General features: G+C 51.2%; 1 protein-coding gene across 1 annotated transcript in view; it reads left to right on the forward strand.

The window, feature by feature from the left end:
* TRPM8 (transient receptor potential cation channel subfamily M member 8) overlaps window positions 1–17,124 on the forward strand; it is a 72,437-nt gene extending 55,313 nt beyond the window's left edge. Inside the window, exons 20-24 of the mRNA XM_004701687.2 lie at window positions 907–1,084; window positions 12,513–12,703; window positions 14,479–14,578; window positions 15,400–15,433; window positions 17,052–17,124. Coding sequence (XP_004701744.1) covers window positions 907–1,084; window positions 12,513–12,703; window positions 14,479–14,578; window positions 15,400–15,433; window positions 17,052–17,102 — 554 coding nt within the window. The 3' untranslated portion in view covers window positions 17,103–17,124. The remainder of the gene's footprint in view (window positions 1–906; window positions 1,085–12,512; window positions 12,704–14,478; window positions 14,579–15,399; window positions 15,434–17,051) is intronic.
* Window positions 17,125–22,993: the final 5,869 nt, after the last annotated feature.

Here is a 22,993-nt window from a genome sequence, read left to right on the forward strand (position 1 = left end):
CTGCAGGACAGAGTGGAACGGCTCTGTCACTTTATAGACGCAGCCACGTCATCTTTCTCCCGTGCAGCCGCAGACGAGCCCCAACCACTGACTGCTCCGTCAGCACCGAGCGCATAGCCATTGTGCCCCGGGGCCCCTTCATGCCACAACCCGCAAGCCCACACTCACTACCCTCAGTCCTTTCTGACTCACGGCGGCCCTATGCGGCAGGAGGGAGCTGCCACCCCTGTGGCTTTCTGAGTCGTGAACTCTTTCCGGGAGTAGAAAGCCATGTCTTCTCCCTAATGCCACAGCGAGAGGGCTTTCAGAACAGAAGTGTCTTTTCTCGCAGTCTGGGAGGCTAAAGTCTGCATTTACGGCTCCCCTCGCGGGGAGCACTCTTTCTGCTGACCCCGCAGTGTCCCTCAGGGCCTGTGGCCCTTTGGGTCCTCAAGTTTTGTTAGTCTTCACGTGGCACAGCCCACACCGCCACGGGTGCTGGCTTCCGTGTGGAATCTGCTCTTCTTGGATCTCAGAGGTGAGGAGGTTTAGGACCCGCGTGGCGTTGACGTAATGAAGAAGACCCTGTTTGACAACCGGACCACACCCCCACACCTTCAACTGTAGGCATTAGGATTCCAACACATGCCCTCTTGAGGGGGGGCAGGGCCATGATTTAAGCCCTAACAATTGCTTGCTTTCACATCCCTCGCCACAGAGAAGTCCCCGGGTCAGAGCAATGGCCGAACACATGGCTATTAAGTGGAAGGAGGCGAGTCCCTTAGCACAGGGGATGTCCTGTCCAGTACAAGCTCCTGGAACAGTGCTGGCTGCTCTCCACAACTGGCACCTTGGGCCTCTGGGGATGGGGATGGCACCCGGCCCTCCTTGGGGCCTCACCTTGCCCTTGGGTCTCTCCACCCCCAGGCACCACGTACGACTTTGCTCACTGCACCTTCACGGGGAATGAGTCGAAGCCGCTGTGCGTGGAGATGGATGAGCACAACCTGCCACGCTTCCCCGAGTGGATTACCATCCCTCTGGTCTGCATCTACATGCTCTCCACCAACATCCTGCTGGTCAACCTGCTCGTTGCCATGTTTGGGTATGCACCGCCCCCCAGGGGCTGCCCCCTGATAGCTCAGAGCCCGGCAGCAAGGTCCCATCTGCGAGGGGCTTGGGTCACCTTGGGACCAGTCGGAGGGGACTGGCAGTCTGGAAGGGGTAGAATCCTTTAGGGACTACCTTACAAATACTGTGTCCCTCTAACTGGTGAGCCTACAATCTGTGCCAAAGGCCAGCTCACAGGTAAAACAAACCCCCCTGCCATCGAGTGGATTCGAACTCAGAACTGCTCTACTGTGTGTTTGTACATCTTTTACGGGAGCAAATGGCCTTCCTTTTCCCTCCTGGGGCAGTTGATGGGTGTGCTAACCTGGAGGAAAGCAGCCCAGTGCCTGACCCACTCTTCCACCAGGGTTCTTTTAGTAGCAGACACCTGTAAATGGCGTGGTGGTTCTTGTTGCTGTTAGGGGCCTTCGAGTCTGCTGCGACTCATCTCGACCCACAGAATGCGACACCCCCTGGCCCAGTGCCAGCCCCACAATTGCTCTCATGTTTGGGCCCAGCGTTGGCAGCCACTGTGCCCATCCGTCTTGCTGACGGCCTTCCTCTTTTTCAGTGCCCCTCCACTTTACCAAGCGTGCTGTCCTTCTCCCAGGGTTGGCCCGTCCTGCTACCGTGTCAGTAAATGCAGACTGTATATTTAGCATCTGTGTAAGTTTCTTGGGGTTGTTGTAATAAGGGACCATGGTAGCGCTGGGCACCTGGACCACGTGGTCTCCGCATTCTGGAGGTCAGCAGTCAGAGTCATGAGACGTGATACTTCCTCTGCTCTCCTACTCTCTGGGGCTCCTGGCCACATCTCTGGTGTTCCGGTCTCTCTACTGTCTCTCCTGGGCCTCTCTCTGTCTGTCTGTCTCCTCCCTGCTGACCACAGATCAGAGATGTGAATCGCCTTGCTGTCAGAGTGGATGGGAAAACGGACAAATATAGATATAGTTAGGTTAAAAGATGTAGTTAGGTTACAACTTTTTTTTAACGCTCAATCATTTCATCTCCCCTTTGACTCATTTTAAATTTGTCCTAGTTTTTAATATTTTGTGCTTTCTCTGTCACTGAGGTTTTTGTTTCATTGTGTTATTATTATTGTTTTTGGTGGACATGTGAGTGTTTTGGTAGATGCGATCCAGGATAGGCCAGTCTAGAGACAGTTAGTGGACTGATGGTTTTTGGTGGGTCTGGAGGTTGGGGGGAAGTGGGGGCTAAAAACAGTGAGCACCAGAAGTTCCAAAATTGGTTGTTGTGGTGACTGCCAGCAATTTTCAATACAATCCAACTATTGAATGGTACGCTATGTGAATTATATGCCCACAAGACTGTTAAAGACATCAACAGGAAAAAAGAATTCTGATTTGGGTGAAAGTTTCCGGAGCGCCCTGGTTTTCCGTCGATAATCAACACACCACTTTAAAAAAAAATCATTTTATTGGGAGCTCATACAGCTCTTATCACAATCCATACATATATCAATTGTGTAAAGCACATTTGTGCATTCATTGCCCTCATCATTCTCAAAACATTTGCTCTCCAGTTAAGTCCCTGGCATCAGCTCCTCATTTTCCCCCCTCCCTCGACCTTCCCCCTCCCCTCATGAACCCTTGATAATTTATAAATTATTATTTTGTCATATCTTACGCTGTTTGACGTCTCCCTTCACCCACTTTTCTGTTGTCTGTCCCCCAGGGAGGAGATTATATGTAGATCCCTGTAATCAGTTCCCCCTTTCTATCCCCTGCGTTGAATTTTCCTGAGTTGCACGGACCCTGTGACTGCTCGCTCTAACGATCTGTCCATTATTTGGTTTAAAGGGAACCTCTTGGGGGGGGGGCTCCTGGTTTGAGGGGTGACTAAGTATCATAGTCTTGAGGCTTCCACCAGTCTTAACGAATCCAGTAAGTCTGGTCATTTTATGATTTTTGAATGTTGTGCTATGCTTTCCTTCCACTCTGTCTCGGGCAGTGGCTCTCAATCTTCCTCATGCCGCGACCCTTTCATATAGTTCATGTTGGGGTGACCCCCAACCATCAAATTATTTTCGTTGCTACTTCATCACTGTCATTTTGCTACTGTAATGAATCAGGCGATGCCTGTGAAAGGGTTGTTCGACTCCTAAAGGGGTGGTGACCCACAGGTTGAGAACCGCTGGTCTAGGGCCTTCTAGGGTGACCCGTCAGAGCAGCCAGCTGCGTCACAGGGCACCATCGAGTTCTCTGGTCTCTGGGGCACAGAGACGGTGGCTCACAGGCTCCATTAGCCCTCTGGACAGGTTGTTCCTTGAGTCTTTGGTCTCCTCCGCTCTTCTTTGCTCTCTCCAGACAGACAGGACTCCAGTCCTGCCGGCTTGGGGCTCACCCTTCTCCAGGGTGACTTCCTGCTACCTTAATTGATGTTATGTGCAAAGACCCTGTATTCACAGGCACCAGGATTAGGACTTGAGCACATCTTATTTTGGGGGTAGGGGGTGGGGAGGGATACAATTCAGCTTGTAAGGGCATCCATTGAGAAACCTCCTGGTCGTACCTGGACTTGATTTTGATGAGACTCACAGGCACGGAGGAGAGGCTTCAAGGAGACCAGGCTTCAGCTGCTGGTAACACTGTAGTTTAAACAAAGTACAAAGAGCCCAGGCAGTGGAGCCAGTCTTCTTTGGCTCACGTCTTTTGAGGTTGAGGAAGAATCAGGGGTGATTTGAATTCTTTTTATTATTGGCTTTATGGTTCTTGTTACACATTGAGAATCTCATTTCCCCTTTATCTTCCTGTGGAGGCGTCCCCAGCATTCCCCGTGGTAGGGTAAGTGGGAATACCTTAGTTTTGTATCACCCCTGGAAGATAGATCAGCATTTTAAGTTCACGCACCCTGGCACAGACAGGCAGGTATACAATTTATAGACAAATATACAGATTAAAGAAACTTGCGCTTGAATTTGGGGGTGGCATATCGGCGTAGAGATCGAGCACTGCTACAACAGAAATATCACAAGGGGGTGGCCTTCACAAACAGAAAATTACTTTCTCACAATTTAGGAGATGAGAATAAAATTCAGGATGCCGATGGAAGCTCAAGGTCTTCTCTCGGTGCTGGCTCTAGAAGGGAGCGGAGGGAGGTCTTGTCTCTTTTCAGCTTCTGCTCCTGGCTCTTGATATGGCTTTGTCTCCACCTTCCCACCTTCCTTGCTTAATTTACTCCTTTGTATCTCAACAAAGCTCGGTTTTAGACAAACCCTGGTGTATATACTGCCTCATTCAATTAAGTAATAGAACACATCCCCAAATGGGATTATAATCACTCTACCAATGCGAACCAAACCCACTGCCATTGAGTTGATTCTGATCGTTGCAATACAGACCCTGCATAGGGATTCTGACATTGTCAGTCTTTGGGGGAGCCGACCATCTCCCCTTTCTCCTTCGATAATTACTGTGGGGGGCAGGGTTTACAGCACATATTTTAGGGGGGAAACAAAACTCAATCAGTAACAATGGCTTAGCCAAACTCACACACTTAGACACCGTGTGTGAAGTACATTTGACTTCATGCACTAAAATTTAAACGTAAAAAATTATTGAAATGATGTCAAAAGACAAACACCTCTGTCTGCTACCTTAGAGACTTATCAGCCCCGAAACTCTATCTGGACATGATGCGGTGGGTCTTGGGGGAAGAGCACACTGTTTTTAAGGAGAGAAAGAAATAACTTAGGTGTTGATTAATTGACTTGGAGAAATCACAGTTTCCTAAATATAAAAAACACATTGCAGACTAATAACCCCCTAGCTAGCGAGTCCATTTTGATGCCTAAGAGACCCCATAGGACAGAGTAGGACTGGCTCTTTGGGTTTCTGAGGCTATGATTTTCATGGGAGCAGACAGCCCGTCTTTCTCTCCCAAGGAGCAGTGGGTGGGTTTGAACTGCCAACCTTGTGGTTAGCAACCCAATGCTGACCTGACAGAACCATCAGGTACTGTCGCATTATCTTTCCCTGGATAAAACAGAACAAAACCTTGAAAGCTACAGTGTGTGTCATCTGCCTAGAGAGAGCGATCTTGCATTTATTTATTTTACTGGCATATAATTCACTTATCATAAAATGCAGTAGTTCAATCGTATTCAAAAAGAGTTGTACAATCATCTCCACAATAAATTTTAGAGCATTTACTTCTTCCTTTTCCAATCTCCCCTGCCCTACCCACCCAGTCATATATATATAATGTGTGTGTGTGTGTCGAGGACAAAGACATGGAATGAGACATGGCAGGCTGTTGGCTTTAGTTACTTCTGAGAGATGAGGAGACTCAGGAGATGGGGAAATGTTCAACACCCTGTCATGGTCACACATCACTTTTGTTATTCTGAAAAGCAAGGCAATAGTGGCATTGAACCCTGAGATTCTGAGGTGCTTGGGGATTAAATGAGGGGCATTTGATCAGTCCGTGGTCTCCCATTGAGCAGGACTGAGTAGGGCAGCACCTGAAATCCCTGTATTTCCTCTTGTGCCCCTGAAATGGCACACACATCCATGTGGACATCTGTCCCACCCCTCTACACCGTAGCCAGAATGATATTTCTAAAATGTCATTGCTCTGCTTAAAATTCTGGAAGGTTTCAAAGGGTCCCCAGAGCTCCCAGGGTAAATGTCAGCCTGTTCTGCTCCACACAAGGTCGCCTGTGACCGGGCTTCTGAACACGTCAGTCCATTTGTCCCTAGGCAGATGCCCTTTCATACCTGAGGGTGTCCCAATAGTGTGAGGCTCTAACACACTCCCCTCAGACTCCGCCCATCCTCCTGCCTGGCCTCTACTTACCTGTTAAAGTGAAGTCCAGCTTCGTCTTTCCCCAGCCCTCCCCACACCCCCCCATGGGAGTCCAGACTCCTTAGTCTCTGGGGCTGGCTCTGTCTTCCCACAGACTAATGACTCCTCTGGACTGTGGGCCCCGGAAGATGGAGACTGGGTCTATCTGATGGGTGCAAAGGACAGGGTTCCTCCCCCTAGTGAGGCCCCCATTTAGGTTCCAGCTCTGTGCCCAATCCCTGTGTCCTTCAGAGGTGAGTGACTATCAGACGCAAGAGATTCACCGCATTCACCACAAGCACCTCCTTTGTGCCTCAGGGCTGAGCTGCCCCATAGCTTCCAGAAAGAATGCACAGTCTCTTCCATCATTGCTCTTGCCTGGTGCTCAAGGAGGGACCCAGGGAGCAAGGAAGAAGCCAGGCATGACAGGGCAAGTCCAAAAGCACGATGCTGAAAATCGTAGACACCTTTCTTAAACCAAAGAGACCAAAATGTCAAGCGATTGTTTCCCGACGCATCCTCCATCTAGGACCAATCCATTCTGCAGGAGGTGCTTCCATGTGTCCCCCCTTTCCCCCCAAGACCTCTTGACTCTCGGATTTAGGCCCGGTCAAAATGGCAGGGTTGGCAACATCGTTGGAGCAATCTGGGTGTCTTCCGTCCACGTGGTGCCCCCTTGCAGGCAGGCTGGTGTCCAGGCTGGACCACCCACCTTCCACAGACACCAGATGGATTTGGACTCACAGCCATCCTATGAGACAGAGCAGAAGTGCCCCCATGGCTTTGTGAGGCAGTAAACGGGAGCAGCCAGCCTCATCCTCCTTCCCCAGAGTGACTGGTGGATCCCAACTGCCGGCCTTGCCGTTAGCAGTCAACTCGTGTGTAACCACGACACCACCATCGCTCCACAGGCAAGAGCAAACATCAAGCCCAACTCGCGGCCACGGATGCTGACTCCTAGCCGCCTACAGGACAGTCGAACTGCCCCCGTGAGCCTCTGAGACTCACTCTGGCTCAGGGGAATGGACAGCCCTGTCTCTCTCCTGCAGGGCAGAGCGGCTGGTGGTTTCTCGGTAAAGTTTTATGGATTTGTGTTTGTCTTTCACCTTGGTTGTGCACCTTTTTAGGGAGGGGAGGGGGCGCGTTTCTTTCAAGTCCTTGGTCTTTCTGAGGGAGAGGGCTTTTTCTACGAGATTGATACAGCAATGGGCTCAACTGTCTCGGTGAGAACCAGGGTGAGTGTGGCGCAGCACCGGTGGTGGCAGCTTTACGTTCTGTTGTGCAGAAGGTCACGATGGGTCGGCACCGACTTGGTGGAAGCCAGCACCCACCACAAGCTTCTTTAGTGATGACTGTTGGGTCTGGAGACAGGCTATTCAGCTTTGCTTCTTTGTTTTAGAACAAGCTGCCTTACTGGATTTGTTCTGTTTTTCTGTCTTAGCATGTCATACTTGGAAAGTTCTTCCCACTTTCTGCTGAGTAAGCTTCCCTCCCTTTGACTCCTCCTTCTCCTTCGTTGTTCTCATCAGAAACACGTGTGGAAGTTGCCGGTAGATTTCCTAGCACCTCTTGAAATGTTACCTGGTCTTCTGACCTAGTCTTTGGTGAATTGTAAAAGTGACAAATGATGCGCATGCTCTTTTACCTCCTTTGTTGCATTTTAAGTTTATTTTGAAAAAAATAATATTTGAATAGTAATCTCATTTTATTTTCTCTCTATAGCAGCAGCATGGTTCAAGACACAAATTAGCTTTGGGGATGAATTTTAATTTTAGTTTAATTAAAAACATTTTTATAATTTTATTGGCATATAATTCACATATCATAAAATGAATAGCTCAGTCATATTAAGAAGAGGCGTGTCATCATCACCACAATCAGTTTTGGACATTTTCTGCTTTCTCGTACTCATTGTTGTTAACTCCCTATTTCCCCCAGCCACCCCTCCTGCCGTGCCCCTATTGCTCCGGCATAGCCTATCCTGGATTTCAAGTACAGACAGTGATAGAGAACTAAAACAAGAAGCACAAAAAACAAAAAACCCACCAACAGTGACAAAATAAAACAGAAAAACCAACCTCAATGGAAAAGAAAATAGAACATATTAAAAATGGAATCAACTTTAAAATGGGTCTGAAGGAGATCACATGATAAGGTGCTGCGTGTTAGCCTCCCTACCTCTGCCATCTCCACTTGACAGTGCTCCCTGCGTGCTAGCATGGCGCTCACATGCCTGCCCTGGGTCGGAGGGGGTTCTCGGAGGCTTCATCCGCGTGGGCACTCTGCAAACAGATTTTGGGTTTCCAGTGCCATCCACGGTCTTTTGAAAGCCAGGCGTTGAGAAGTTAAGTTCTGACACTGTTCCCTCCTCTGGATTTGGATTTTATTCTTCATGATGCTTAGATCCCACAGGCTGGCTGGCTTCTTTCACATACACTGAGTTGACCCCTCACTTAGGTCGCTGCTTGTTTTAAGGCAAGCCTTCAAGACCCCAGATGCGATTCTCTCTGATAGCCGGACGCCATGTGATTTCCCGACCACACTTTGCTAGAGCACCCATCTCTTCAGGGATCTCTTCACGAGGGTGCATGTGAAGCAGGGCTACGTAAGAAGGGATTTTTCTGACATTAGGGCTATGATGACGCTGTTGTTGCTGTTAAGTGCCATCGAGTCTGTTCTGACCCACGGCAATCATATGCACAAGGGAATGAAACATCGCCCGGTCTTAGGCCAGCCTCACAATTGTTCCCATGCTTGAGCCTACTGTGGCAGCCACTGTGGGAACCCACCTCCTCGGGGGCTTTCCCCCTTTCACTGCCCCTCTGCCCTTTACCCCGTACAATGTCCTTCTTCAGGGACTGGTCTTTCCTGACAACACGTCCAAAGGATGTAAGATGAAGTCTGGCCACCCTTGCCTCTAAGGAACATGCTGGCCAACTTCTTCCAAGACAGATCTGCTGGTCCTTTTGGCCATCCGTGGTGCGTTCAGTATTGTTCTTCAGCTCCACAGTTCAAACCCATAGAGTGCTCTTCAGTCTTCCTTGATCCACTTCCAACTTTCACGTGCCCATGAGGGAATTGAACACACCATGGGCTGAGTCAGGCACAGCTCAGTCCTCAACGTATTATCTTTGCTCTGACGAGGTCTTGTGCAGCAGATTTACCCAATGCAACCCGTCTGTGATCTCTTGACTGCTGCTTCCAGGAGCATTGTTTGTATGAGTAAGTGCAAGTCCAAATCCATTCATACACCTATGCTTTCTATAGGTCTTTGGTTCACTTTAGAGACGTCATTCTCATTTTATGAGAGAGAACATTATAAATCACTCCCCTGGGGAGGCATAAGGTAATTCTGTTGACAGTTTTGCTAATTTAGCCAATAGTACCGATTTTAAAACACTGTCGAGAAAAGGAAATTACCAAAGCATAGGCTGGCTTTTCCTATAGAAATACATGAATTGCTGACTTGTACAGATTATAAATTTAAGTAACTGGACACAGTACATGAACCACGAGGATTGGGGATAGGGGAAAACATTCAATAACACTCATTCACAAAACCATGCCTGGCAGACTCACACAGATGCACACGTTCTTCGTGCGTCTGGTCATCCGTTTTTGGCCGCGGCAGATTTTCCTTTGAGCAGACGGATGGATTTCATTTCAGGAGCCCTGGTGGCACAGTGGCTACATGTTTGGCTGCCGACTCACGGTTTGGAGCCACCAGCTGCTCCGTGGGAGAGAGGAGGCCGTCTGCTTCCATAAAGATCCGATCTCCAGCTTTGGAAGTCCCATGGGGTGCGTTTGCGCTGTCCCACAGGGTGGCTGAGCTGGGATCGTCTCAATGGCAGTGGATCTGGTGGGATTTCATCTAAGTGCAAGGTTCTGTGATTGGAAAGGGAGGTTCTCTCTTGGCCGCATTTCCATCTCGTCCAATTTCTGAAATTGTGTCCTCCACGGGCGATCTCTGTGTATCCCCCGATGTTCTCCTGAGCTGAGGGTCCTCAGATGGCTTTAGGGGACAGAGTTCAGCTGCCCCAGACCATCATGGCTTAGTTCTCAGGGACACAAGATGAACAAGACAGCATCAAGGGGATAGCTGCTGAACTCCTCAGGGAGGAGCTAGCTGGATTGGCAGGGAACTTTGACAGCCACTGAGTCGGGGACACTGGTGACCATCAAATCAATTGTGATTCGTAGCAACCTCGTGTGTGTCAGAGGAGAACTGGGCTCCGGAGGGGCTGGTTGTATGGGCTGGTTGTATGGGGCCTGGAGGGTGTAACAGTTACCTGCTGGGCTGCTAACAGCAAGTTCAGCAGTTTGAATCCACCAGCCACTCCGTGGCAGAAAGCTGAGGCTTCCGACTCTTGTAGGCAGTGACAGTCTCGGCACGCCCAGGGGTAGTTCTCCCTTGCCCTTTGGGGGCCCTGTGAGTTGTAACTGACTCCCTGGAAGTGAGTTTGGTCCCTTTTTTCAGAATTTGACAGTCAGGCCTTACTTCCAAGGCACTTTGGGGGGGCTTGGACTGCACCCTGTTAGTTTGTGTCTGAACACCCACGTGAATGATGACACGCATAATTTGTGTAAAAAGACAGCACTGTTTGCTCCAGTGGGCGCTTCCTGGAGGCCAGAGAAGGCCTGCGTCCATCAGAAGCTTGTTTGGTGGAGGGGGGGGGTCTGCATGTCACTGCCATTCCCACTCTTCTCTGACGGTGTGCTAGAGACAACAAACGTCTGAGGGACACAAAGTGTCTTTGGGGGGAGGTGGCCCTCAGTGTCTAAATGCGGCTCCATCTAGCCGTGCCCTTTGGGCGTGGTGTGGCTTTGCGGGGGCCAGGGGCGTGATGGTCCAGCGCTCTGTTAGACTCACTGGGATCTGACTACGGGTTTGGCTATGCCTCCATCAAGGACCCCCTCTGCCCCCGAGGATGCTGATTCCAGAGGTGGGGGGCTTGCGGTGTCCTGGGCTGTCCTGAGCAAGAAACACAGCCATGATTGGCAAACAAAACAAACAACAAACACTGTTGACATCAAGTCCACTCTGGGGGCCCGGTGTGCAGTCGAAGTGGTCCTTCTGGTCTCCAAGGCTGTCCATCTTCACGGAGCCAGGTCTCCAGCCCTTTGTTCTGCGGCGCCCTGGGTGGGTCGGGATCACCTGCTTTAGGTTAATAAGCCTGTGTCTGTCTAGCTGATTCTGACTAATAGTGACCCTATAGGATGGAGTAGGGGAACCCCACAGGGGCTTCACGATGGCCAGCCTCCTCTTCCAGCCACAGAGCAGCTGCTGGGTTTGAACTGCCGACCTTGCGATCCCAGCTCCATGCCTAACCCAGCTCCTCCAGAAGGGATGGACCATCTTCCCTGGTGCCGAGGGGCTGCTGGCCCCAGAGAGGAGTGACCCCTCCCTCCGTGGGATTAGCATACTCCTCTCAGTAAGACTGCAGAGAATAGCTGATGCATTAAGAGGGATGCAGTGGGGTATCTTTTTTTCTGTTTTACAGTCTGCGTTTCACTAGATGTGTAAGATTTTAAGGAACCCTGATGGTGAAGTGGGTTACACATTGGGCTGCTAACCGAAAGGTCGGTGGCTCAAACCCCCAGCTGCTCTGAGGGAGAAAGAGGCGGCAGTTTGCTTCTGAGAACATGACAGCCCCAGATGCCACATGGGGCAGCTCTGCTGGGCCCTAAAGGGCCTCTCTGAGTCGGAAGTGCCTCGATGGTGGACAGAGGGTTTGGGGTCTGGCTTAAAGTGCTCCTGTGATTTCATTAGACTGGGGGGTAGAGCAGGCCCATCCTCCTTTCCAGGGCGGTCACAGGAAGGAGCAAGTCTCCCCCTTCTCCCCCCACACAGAGGGCGGCAGGGAAGTGGTCAGGGATGGAGCACAGTACTTGTTATTTGCCTCAAGCCAGCTGACCCGCGTCTGAGGAGGTGTGTGGCTAAGTGCTGGATTCACTTTGCTGCCCTCTGGTACTTCCCACTCCTGCCTGCCTCGCACCCCAGGTCGTCAGGAGGATTTGCCAAGGAGCCACCATAGAGACCTGCCGCTGCTGCTGAGAGGTGCGGCGGAGTGGAGTCCCGTCCACAGCGTCTGTGTGTGCGGGAACCACCTGTTGCCTGATCCGAGCTGTCTTCATACGTGTGGTTGTGTCTGAGCCCATGGTTGCAGCCACCGTGTCCCTCCATCTCGTCCAGGGTCTCCTCTTTTTTGCTGCCCCTCCGCTTCCCCAAGCATGAGGAAGACCCCCGAGGACAGGGTGGACATGGTGGCTGCAACGGTGGGCTCAGACCTAAGACACCATTGTGAGGAGGGCACAGGACGGGGCAGTGTGTCCCCTGCTGTACACGGGGTCCCTGTGGGTTGGCGCAGACCCTGGAACCCCACAGCAGTAACAACGCCCACCTGTCTGTCTCTGTCTGGAAGCTCTTCTGAAACCTGCCCCCCACTCCCCGACCAGGGGCGGCCCCAGCTTTCAGCATGGCTCCCTGACCGATGAGAGGAGTCCTCCCAGCTAGGCCAGGACAGGCGTGCAAGTCCCTGGGGTAGATCAAGCCAGTGTGATCCTGTGTTGGGCAGTTAAGGGACGGCGCTCACCTGGGATTGCCCTCTCCCCACCAGGTACACGGTGGGCACCGTCCAGGAGAACAACGACCAGGTGTGGAAGTTCCAGAGGTACTTCCTGGTGCAGGAGTACTGCAGCCGCCTCAACATCCCCTTCCCCTTCGTGGTCTTCGCCTACTTCTACATGGTGGTGAGGAAGTGCTTCAAGTGCTGCTGCAAGGGCAAGAACGCCGAGTCTTCCGCCTGCTGTGAGTGGCCCGGGCAAGGCCGGGCTGGGTCACTTTCCAGGGAGGAGGCCGCAGGGAGGACCCGCTCACTGTCACTTCTCTGCTCGTCTGTCACTGCCAGTTCCATGGGAGTGTCTGGCTTCCCAGCGCACAGAAACATGACGTTTGCACTGGACGAAAGGCGGGCTTGCTAGTCTAGTCCAGAGCGACCGTCTCGGAAACTCGCCCGGGCAGCTCTGCCCTGTCCTCTCGGGCTGCTGTGAGCCAAATCGGCTCGATGGCAGAGAGCTGGGTTTGGAGTTTCCGTGACGAATGACGATAGATACGACTGGACACTCACGCTTTCTTGACGCCTGCTCTATTTAGTTCTGCGAGCGGATCTCAATACGTTTGTGGGGGAATTTCATTATCTCTTAATCCCACGCTTCCATGAACTTCTTTGAAATCCCTCCCGTCTAAGCTTTTAAAACCAACCAAAGACTCACAGCGACCCTCTAGGACAGGGTGGGACTGCCCTGGTCAGTTTCTGAGACTGGAACTCTTGGCGGGAGAATATTCCTCCCGAATATTCTTTTTATAAAAGCAGGACGTATTCACTATGTTGGGTGCCGTTCAATCGATTCCCATGCACAGCCACCCGTGTGACAGAGGAGGACTGTGCTTAGCGTGTCCCAGCCTCCATCTAGATAGGGAGAGCACGTCCTCCCGGGGGCTTGACTGGCCAAACTTGCCCTTAACTCTTCCACTGCCAGAGCTCCTCTGCACCTTCAGCCCAGCACATCTGAAAAATAAAACAAGCAAACAGAGCACCAGTAAGAAAGCGTGCCCGTCACCCACTGCTGAGAGACAGATTGTCAGCCATAGTCCAATGACATGAATATTTGGTAACTGTGGGTGGGCGATGATTGGCTCCTTCTGTGTAGATGTATCCACAATCTAATTGATAAGACGTACCTTATATATGATATGTAATTTGATTTAGTTCCTATCACTGTGGGTGGGTAATAATTGGATCTCTCTGTGCATGCATATTCATAATCTAATTTGCCTCACTGAACTAACAAGACTTTGTCACGGGCCTATGCCATGCCTTCTCCACGTAGCCAAACCTAAGTGGGGGCTTTTCACGGCAGCCTGCTCCAGCAGGCGGACGTGCTGTAAATAGTTGAACCAATCCCCGGTGACTCCACACGCTGTTCTTTCGGTCCTTCTGCCCACTTCCAACACTGTGACCAAAAGCGTCACACCATCATTTTTGAGCATGTCAATCATTCTCTTTGAACAGAGAACTCTCCTGGTAGAGCGTAGGAACACGTGCAGGGTCTCTGAGTTGCCAGCTGCCCACCTGACCCTTTCAACGTCCTCCTTTTCCCTCAGCCTCATCTGCTCCCCTGAAAGCCATACATATTTACAGACCCTCCCCCTTCCTCCACCCTCCGGTATTTAGCTTGTGCCACCCTCCAAATGCAGAGGAGCCCGATCAGACAAGGAGAAGCAAGCTTTCTTGGTGGGAAGATCCTCCCGAGTCACATGACTCAGGAGGGATTTGGACTGAGCTCTCCTTAGAAAAACGAGACCCTCCCCGGTGCAGCCAGGAGCTTCCATGCCTCCTTGTCCCCAACACACTTCCCTATAGCCAGTGGCTCTCTGTGGTAAACACTGCCACTCAGATCAGCCTGTAGGGGACAGATCAGAGTCTCCTTGCACCAGGTAACTCAGCATGTGGGAGAAGGGCTGCTTTAGGAACCAGGGGCAATGGCACCTGTGACTGCTGCCCCTGTGCTTGGTCCTCCAAGGTGTCACCAACGAGGACAACAAGACTCTGGCCTGGGAGGGGGTCATGAAGGAGAATTACCTCGTCAAGATCCACACCAAAGCCAACGACACCTCTGAAGAGTAAGTTCCATGTTCCTGTCCTGCTCTGCAAGGCTTCCCTGTTGTGTGTGCTTCGGTGCCACTCGGGTGGTCTCCGTTCCCTAGTGCTGATGTCCCAAAGACACCACAAGGGGGTGGCTTTAGGAACAGACATTTATTTTCTCAGTTTTGGTGGCTGGAAGTCCAAGATCAAGGCATAGGCTCTGGGGGAAGGTACGCTCTCTCTGTTGTCCCTGGAAAGCGGAGGTCCTTGTTCCTTGGCTCTACGGCTTTCTTTACCTGGTGTGGCATCACTCTACCCCCAGCTCTCTGCTTCCATTTTTGCATGCACTGAACTGCTCTTGGTATAGTTCAAGGGCCCCCGACCTGAATATTACCTCATTCACATAACAAAGAAAACCAACTCCCCAGTGGGATCATACCTGCATGTTTAGGGGATATTTTTCCAGGAGGGAGGATACATTTCAATCCCTGACAGTTGATAGCGAGCATTGGTAGGGACCAATTGCATCAAAAATATGTTACCCACAGGATAGGCACTTAAGCAGGTGCCCATCTCTCCCCAAGACGCACCCTTCCCTCCCCGTCCTGACTTTCCACCACCCTGCCCATAGGGGCAGCCTTTATTTGCAGCTCTGCTAACTGGGGGGAGAGAGGGATCCCTCTCCGCGTGGGGTGTTAGGCAGAGCTTCAGCAAGGTGAAGGTGGGTGGAGGTGAAGGTGAAGGTTGGGTTAGCTCACCCTGACAATGATGTGTCTTCTGTCTTTCGGTGGAGCTCAGTAACCTCTCTCTATTTCTCTCTCTCTCTCTGGATCCTTCTCTTGGGACAATTTCTCTGCAGAGTGAGGCACCGGTTTCGACAGCTGGATGCGAAGGTATGGTTCTGGTCATTGCTCTTGCTGATGATACCTGGTAATAGTGAGGCGGACCAGAGAACGAGGGGTCCAGGTGGGCTTTCTTTGTCACTGAGCACTCGGTCCTGCATCAGGGTTGCTTTCCAGGCTCCCACCCCTCCCAGGGGATAGACCTGAGGCCCCACTTCTAGGATCCAGACTGTCTTTCTGTCCGCATCCAACTCAGGCCACCTCTCCGTGGTCTCTCAGCTGGGGAGGTTGGCAGGGGCTGCCGCTGGGAACTCGCTGTCCAGTGGATTCTACCTCAGCGACCTATGGGACACAGAAGAGCTGCCCCGTAATGGATTTTTGCCAACAGTCTCTATGGAGGCAGATCAGTAGTTCTTCCTCCTGCCGAGCCACTGCCTGGGTGTGTTAGTCTGGGTAGAGTAGGGAAACAAATTCACAGAAACTCCTATATATATGTATATATATCGTTTTATATAAAGGGTACATGTATATTAAAAAAGCATTCCAACCCAGAGAGTTTTATATAAAGGGTACATATCTATTAAGAAAACATCCCAACCCAGTGCTCTCCAAGCCCATAGGTCCGATATTAGCCCATATATCCTACACCACTCTACAAAGTCCTCCTCCATCTCACAAAACACATGCAATGATGCGGACTGAAGGAGGAAAGCCGAATCAGTGAACGTGTAAGCATCTCAGCGCTGGCAGGGGTCTCCACACGGCTGCTCCAGCACCCAGGGCTGCATTGGGATAGGTCCATGTGGCTTCTCCTCAGGGATGTCTCACAGGAAGTGAGCCTTGCCAGCTGAAGCAGGGAACTGGCTAAGGCAGCTAGAAAGGCAAGGTTCCCTGAGCCATTTATCTCTCTGCCCTTCAATTAATCCCACATGTGTTTATCATCCAGGTTGGCACAATAAACCTTAACTCTCTCACTGGGTTTGAAAATCCAACCTTGTGTGAGCCACTGAGCGATGAGCCGCTGTGCGGGCAAAGCTCCTCTGAGGCAGGTGCAGACCCTGCGATTGTAGGAAGCATCAGAAAGGGTCAACAGAGCTGCCACCCAGTCTGGTAGTGGGGAACAGTCATCCCATGGGCCAGATAACCCAGAAACTAAACACACTGCCATCGAGCTCATGGCCACCCTATAGGACAGAGTACAACTGCCCGTGTGGGTTTCCGAAAGCCTAACCACCTTTCCCCGGAGGGCCATAGGAGACCCTCAGCATCATGGATTCCCACCCACATCTCATGCCTCCACAAAGAGAGGCGGTCCAGCAAACTGCTAACCTTGTGATGAACAGCCCGACGTGTAACCACTACACCACCAGGCCTGCTGACCAAACGCAGGCTGCTTGGTGAGCGGATACATTTGATGGGGCTTTCAGAGGATGTTCTCAGCACCCACGCGGCCGAAGCAGACTCCCCCCTCAGCAAGGAAGTCATGGGTGATTCTGGGACCCGCTTGTTCATCCTCAGCCCCTTCTGTCCAGCGCCCGCTCACTGCCCGCAGGTCTGCATGATGGAAGCAAGGCAGCAGTCCTTTGAGCCAGACGGTCGGGAGAGTCTATCAGACGACCAGTTCTAGGGGGTGTTTTTCCTTCTTGTTTTTCTCTCTCCTCCCTCCCAGCTTAATGATCTCAAGGGTCTTCTGAAAGAGATTGCTAATAAGATCGAATGAAACCGCTCGGGTTGGAACGGAGACGCATCTGTTGCTCGTAAGGTAAGGCGCTCTTTGGGCTGCTGTATTTTTCCACTCTGAAGATTCACGTATCTTCAACACGCCTGTCAAATCATGAGCGTTTTTTGTCTCAGCGATTTTCATACAGCGTCGGATTTGGAGATTTGCAAAGCATGTGTTGTGTAAAAGAGTCCGACAACTGTGACGTCAGAACGGAACTGGTGAAAGCTAGCCCCCCATCCCGCTCTGCCCCTGCCCCCCACCCCCACTCCTTGCCTCCTTGCCATCTCTGCCAGTTTCTGCCCCACACTGGAGACCCAGGGGGATCGGGTAGGGGACACACATCCATTTGGACCTTCCGTTTAACCTCTCAAAGCCCATTCAGCTACTTAGACGCCGGATCAAGCCAAGGTCACACCGTTCTGAGACTAGCTTTTTGTTTTCTCCCTGAACTCTCCTCACATCGAACTCAAGAACAAGGCAAACAAAGTCACTGCCATCGAGTCAGTTCCGATTCACCAGGACCCGAGAGGACAGGAGAACTGCCCCTGTGGGTTTTATGAGACTGTAATTCTTTACAAAAGTAGGAAGCCTGTCTTTCTCCCATGGATCTGCTGGTGGTTTTGCACTGCTGACCTTGTGGGTAGAAGCCCAACACGTACCCACTCTGCTACCAAGGATCTCTGCCCTCCTATAGGATAGTGTTGCTTCCAGAACTGTGCCTACCCATTTATGCCCCACCATGCGCTGTATGGGGCCCTGGGGGTGGGCAGTGGGTGACGAGTTGGGCTGGCCACCAATCTCAAGGTTCACAGGAAGATGAGGCTGGCTACTCCCACAAAGAGTCACAATCTCAGAAACCCACAGGACAGTTCTCTGTCCTATAGGGTGCCTGGGAGTTAGAATGGACTAAAAGGCCAATGGCCGTGAGCTTGGTGTTGGTCTGTGATCGACAAGTCTACGATTTTACTAACAGATCTTTCAGTAACGTACTGAGAGGGCTTTGTTTATTTGTTTTTGTTTTTGAAAGCAGCAGCTCATTTGCAGAATAATCATGTCATGCAATTAACCGGCCAAATGCAACCCCAGGCTTTGAGACACCAACTTGTGATCCGCTTTAATTATGTTTACTCATTACCTTCCCAGCTCCTGAAGCCGATGCTAAACACATTGTTAGTGACAGGTAGAGCTCCACAAAGGAGCCCTGGTGGGGAGCGTTTATGCACTGCGCTGCTAACCACAAGGTCAGCAGTTCTATGCCACCCTTCACTCCTTGGGAGAGAGATGAGGTTTTCTGCTTCCGTAAAGAGTTACGGTCTCAGAAACCCACAGGGCGGTTCTATCTGGTTCTCTAGGGTCCCTGGGAGTTGGAACTGACTCAATGGGAGCGAGTTTGGGAGTCAGAGAAATAGTCATGGCTATTCTGGTTGACTACGACATTTTGAGAGGGCCAGTTGCAAAGAATGGAAATGTAATTCTTTCTGGCCTTTCTCCCCCTCCCTTCCTCCTTCCCTTCCTCCCTCTCTTTCTCCTTCCCCTCCTGATGCATTTTCAAAGGCTTTATTTCCAAGCAAGGTCATGTGCATAGGTATCAGGGGTTCAGACTTCGTCATACCTTCCTTAGCCTCATAACCCCAACCATGCTCTCCCTGTTGTTAGTTGCTCTCCAGTAGAGGAGGTGCCGCTCATGGCGAAGCATGGATCCGCTCCCTAGGGTTTCCTTGGCTGCCATTTTCCCAGAAGTAGCTCTCCAGGCCTCTTCTTCCAGGGACTCCTGGGTGGATGTGAACCGCCAACCATCCAGTACAAGCCACTGGAGCTATATCATCCCCCCACGACAGTCCATCAACTGTACTTCAGAGATTGAATTTGGAGCGGACCTTCAGAGCAGCAACATAGAACTGTATTTGGAGAGAGCATTGCGTGGTGGCCTTTATGCTGAGTGCATTCTTGTCTTTGTGCAGAACTCACCAAGAAAGTGAAACACACAGGCTCAGGGTACCTCAGTTACTTGGAATGAGTCGAACCTTGGCCATTCACCCTTAGTCATGCATTCACTCTCGTGAGAATGCAGATCCTTCCGGGCAGTCAATGAAAGGCTCACAAGCAAGCCTGTCCTGTTTGGGAGTCTCTCCGGACGCTGTACTGACTCCCAGTCTATTTTGGTGCACACCATACCCAGAGGGTGGAATGGGGAAATTGACTCTGATCCATGTGCATTCTTTGCATTTACAGGCAGAACATCAGAGCCACCCAAGCTGAGAAGGTGTAAGGACTGCTGATCTGACCACCGAGGGAGGGAGGACTTTTCAGGCCTCTGGGCACACACAGCAGAGGCTTTCTAAATCACCCTGGTGTGTTGAAGGCTGAGAATAAGACCCGTGGTGGGTTTCACACAAGACGCTGGCTGTCAAGGAAGGGTGTTCCCTGCACCGTGGTCCCTCCTGCATCAGCATCCAGTACTGGCTGCTCAGACTTTTAAATGGGTTCCTGCATCCTCCTTCGACCTTGGCTTTCTTGATTTGGACTCGTGGATACTGGAGGACAGCATCTCCCCTGACAACACTAGCCTGGTGCCCCTTGCCCTCCTGCATGGTTTTGTTCATGTCCACCGGATGGCCCACTCTCCTCCTTTCTGCATCGCTCCATTCCAGAGTCGCCATCTTGCTCAAAGTTTCCCAAATCAGGCTCGGATTTGAATTTTTAACAATGCTTCTCACCCACCGAGGACGGTGACGAGGCTGCGGTCCTTGGATTGCTGCCAAGGACGTCCCCTGAAGAAAGCTTTCCCATTCCGATCAATGTGAACTCCCCCCACCACCACCACCAAAAAAATGGACCCAGGGGAGGTGCCCCTGAGTGTACCATCATTGGGTGCTCCTGTTCCTCCTCAACTTCCCATTAACCCTGTAAAGACAAGTAGGATAGAAACTGTAGCAGGAAGACTGCAAATAATCCTGACACCTAAGTAGATGCCTCAGTAATATTTCATGATGTATTTTCCAAGTCTGCTTTTTTCCTTTTCAATTTCTATGCACGTTCTATTTCTCCTTCATGGATGTGCATCATGTCATGCTACAGGTACAGTTTTGTATGGGCTTTTTCACTTATGATCTCAGCAAAGATGTGTCCTGGGTATCTACAGCCTTCGGAAGTACTGTGTTAACCACTGCATAATATCCAATATTTATGATCTCCATACTGTTGGTCTTGGAAGGCTGTTTCTGGTTGGCCCTCGGGATGAGCATCTTCCTATTCTTTGTGCATGAGGTTTACCTGCATTTGTGACAATTTCCCACATTTGGACACCTAGGAACCACTATTGATTATCAAACTGATAAGATTTTTCACAAATGTATAGATAGCTAGTAGGAATTATGAACTTAGGTATAAGATATTAGGAATCTAGAACGATTGCGATGGAATATATCTAATCCTTAGTTTAGAAGGAAGCCTGTGTGCTATGTAACTGGCGGCTGGTGAAGGTGATGGGTTACCGTTGGGTTGGGATAGAGAAGGTGACTTCCTGAGTATTCATGGACCTAGCTTTCTCTGGGACCGGTGGTTTCTGGGCCCAAAGGAGACATGCTAGAAGCCCATAAGATGGGTTAAGAGCCCTTTTTGACTTTGAATGAACTATAAACTCTGAGACTCAAGAATGTAAACTTTGGAGGGAGCGCTGAGAAGACCACCTGATTAGTAAAACTATGGAAACATGAGCCTGCAAAATGTTTGCTCTCCTCTCCTCTGGGTCCTTACTGCGATGACGATCTAAGGATGTTCCTGTTTGAGTGGCTCAGAATAAAAGTCTGTGTTTTCATGTGGATTCTAATAACAACCCGGAATAGAGTCTCATTCAACAGGCTCCACCCCTTCTTGGTTTTAGATGCTGAGAGCAGATGAGACTACATTTACATGACAAAGATCACCAATGAAAGAGATGCTCAGCATCTTCCTCCTGCTGCCAGAATGGGTCTCTTCCATTTCACCATGGCAACCCCAGCATCCACCTTTCCCCAGCCACCAAGAGCTTCCGTCATCCTCAGGAGCATTGGAAGAAATCAAAGAGGTGGGCCATCAAGCTGCCCAGGATGAAACAACAGTCCCAGCCGGCCTTCAAATAGGCAATTTGAATAAGATCAGAACATTTGATCAGAAACTTCCCAGAAGACAAAGCCCAGGGTCCCCTCTTTAGTGAGTTTGTCTGTTTGTTCACATGCCCACCTCTGGTGTCTTTGCTAGTTCAAGAAATGGGCATCGCCACACACCTGCACCGGCCACAAAGACCCAGGTGTGGGCACGGGGTGCAGAACGTGAGAATGACCTGCCCGCTGCGTTCGACTCGGCGCGTCTGGGGGATGTTTCCGCACGTCTGTGCTATGTGATGAGTTTGCTCACAGGAAGACCATTTTAGCAGAGTTGGTGAGAATAGCACAGCAATCGACCCATCCCCCTCCCAACCTCCGGTAACCCTGCCACTCGGCTCAGCCGAGCACGTCGATGGATGAAACAGCAGAGGAAGGGGCATGCTTCGCTCTTTGCCATTCTATTGAGTGAAATAAATAAAGTTTCTTCATTCCGTGAGATTCCTTTCCCCAAGGGTTTGGTTTGCAGGGCTGTGTGCTGGCTGTGTAGAGCAGAGGACTGGAAGGTTCTGGTTGCATGCAGGCAGGAGATGGTCTACACTGGCTCTAGGCTTGTCAGGGTGGTCATAGTTGGATTCTTTGGCCCACCTCCAGGCCCCCATCCCCAATAGACACCCATCTGTAACCCGAGGGTCTCCCAGCTACTCTGACTCGCAGCCACCCCCACCCCCACCCCCCGCACGTCACCCCTGCTCAGTTGCCACAGAGATGATTCCAACGCGTGGCAGACTCTACTGGGTCGGGGGAGAACTGTGCCCATGGAGATGTCAAGGCTGTGGCTTTTTGACCGTGGACTTCCAGGCCTTTTTTCTGAGGCATCTCTGGGTGGATGCCAGCCTCCCACCTTTAGGTTCCCAGCCGGTTCTGTCAACTGTTCTCACCATCACTCACGTGCCTTGTCATTTCTCAGGTTATGGGGTTACAGCTGCGTGAGCTCTGTGCTGGCTCCGTGCTGGGACCAGGATGCCCCTTGGCAGGTGCCATCCTCTCTGAGCTCTTCCCAAGCCACACACCTCCTGGGGGAAAGCAGCCCCCGCCCCCGGTCCTAACTGTTGCTGGTTTGTTGTCATGGAGACAATGTGCCATCGGCCTCTGGCTCAAAGAGAGCAGGCTCAGAGGTGAGGGCCGAGGGCCCCGTGGAGGCTGGATACCAGAGGCAGACACTCATTCCCATCCCTGCTCCCCTCCAGCTGAGGGATGCACCTTCCTTCTCCCGCACATGGAATTCTTCAGCGAAGCAGTCATACAAGGGAGGCCAGTTCTCTGCCTCGCCCACGGGCGGGCTTTTCTGGGCCACTGTTCGTTTAGGAAGGAGTCCTAGTGGTTACACGCTGCTAAGGGGAAGGTTGGCCCTTTGAGCCTCCCAGCTGGTCCTTGGGAGAAAGACGAGGCAGTCTGTTTCCATAAGGATTTCCAGCCTTGGAAACCTGGGCTGCTCTGTCCCTTATGGGTACGCTGAGTTGGCAGTGACTCATTGGCAGTGGGTTGTTTGGTGGATTATTTGGGGCTCTAGCTGGGGATTATTCAGGGCTGCACCCACATCTTGGCAGCCTTGGTTTTGCACAACCAGTCTCTTGTTTCCCCAATGAAGGCTGGTTGGGCAGAAGTCACGTGACCTGCCAGTGTTCTAAGTCTACTGCAAGCACGTTGGTGATGAGCTGGCACGGAGACTACCCTCTGACTCGTGGAGAGCCCATGCCCAGCATCATGAACTACGGCTTCCCATCGCTTCATCTCCTTGATTGG

Source organism: Echinops telfairi, unplaced genomic scaffold, assembly GCF_000313985.2.
Source record: "Echinops telfairi isolate 266 unplaced genomic scaffold, ASM31398v2 ScPeMD7_3;HRSCAF=10, whole genome shotgun sequence".
Lineage (NCBI taxonomy): Eukaryota > Metazoa > Chordata > Mammalia > Afrosoricida > Tenrecidae > Echinops > Echinops telfairi.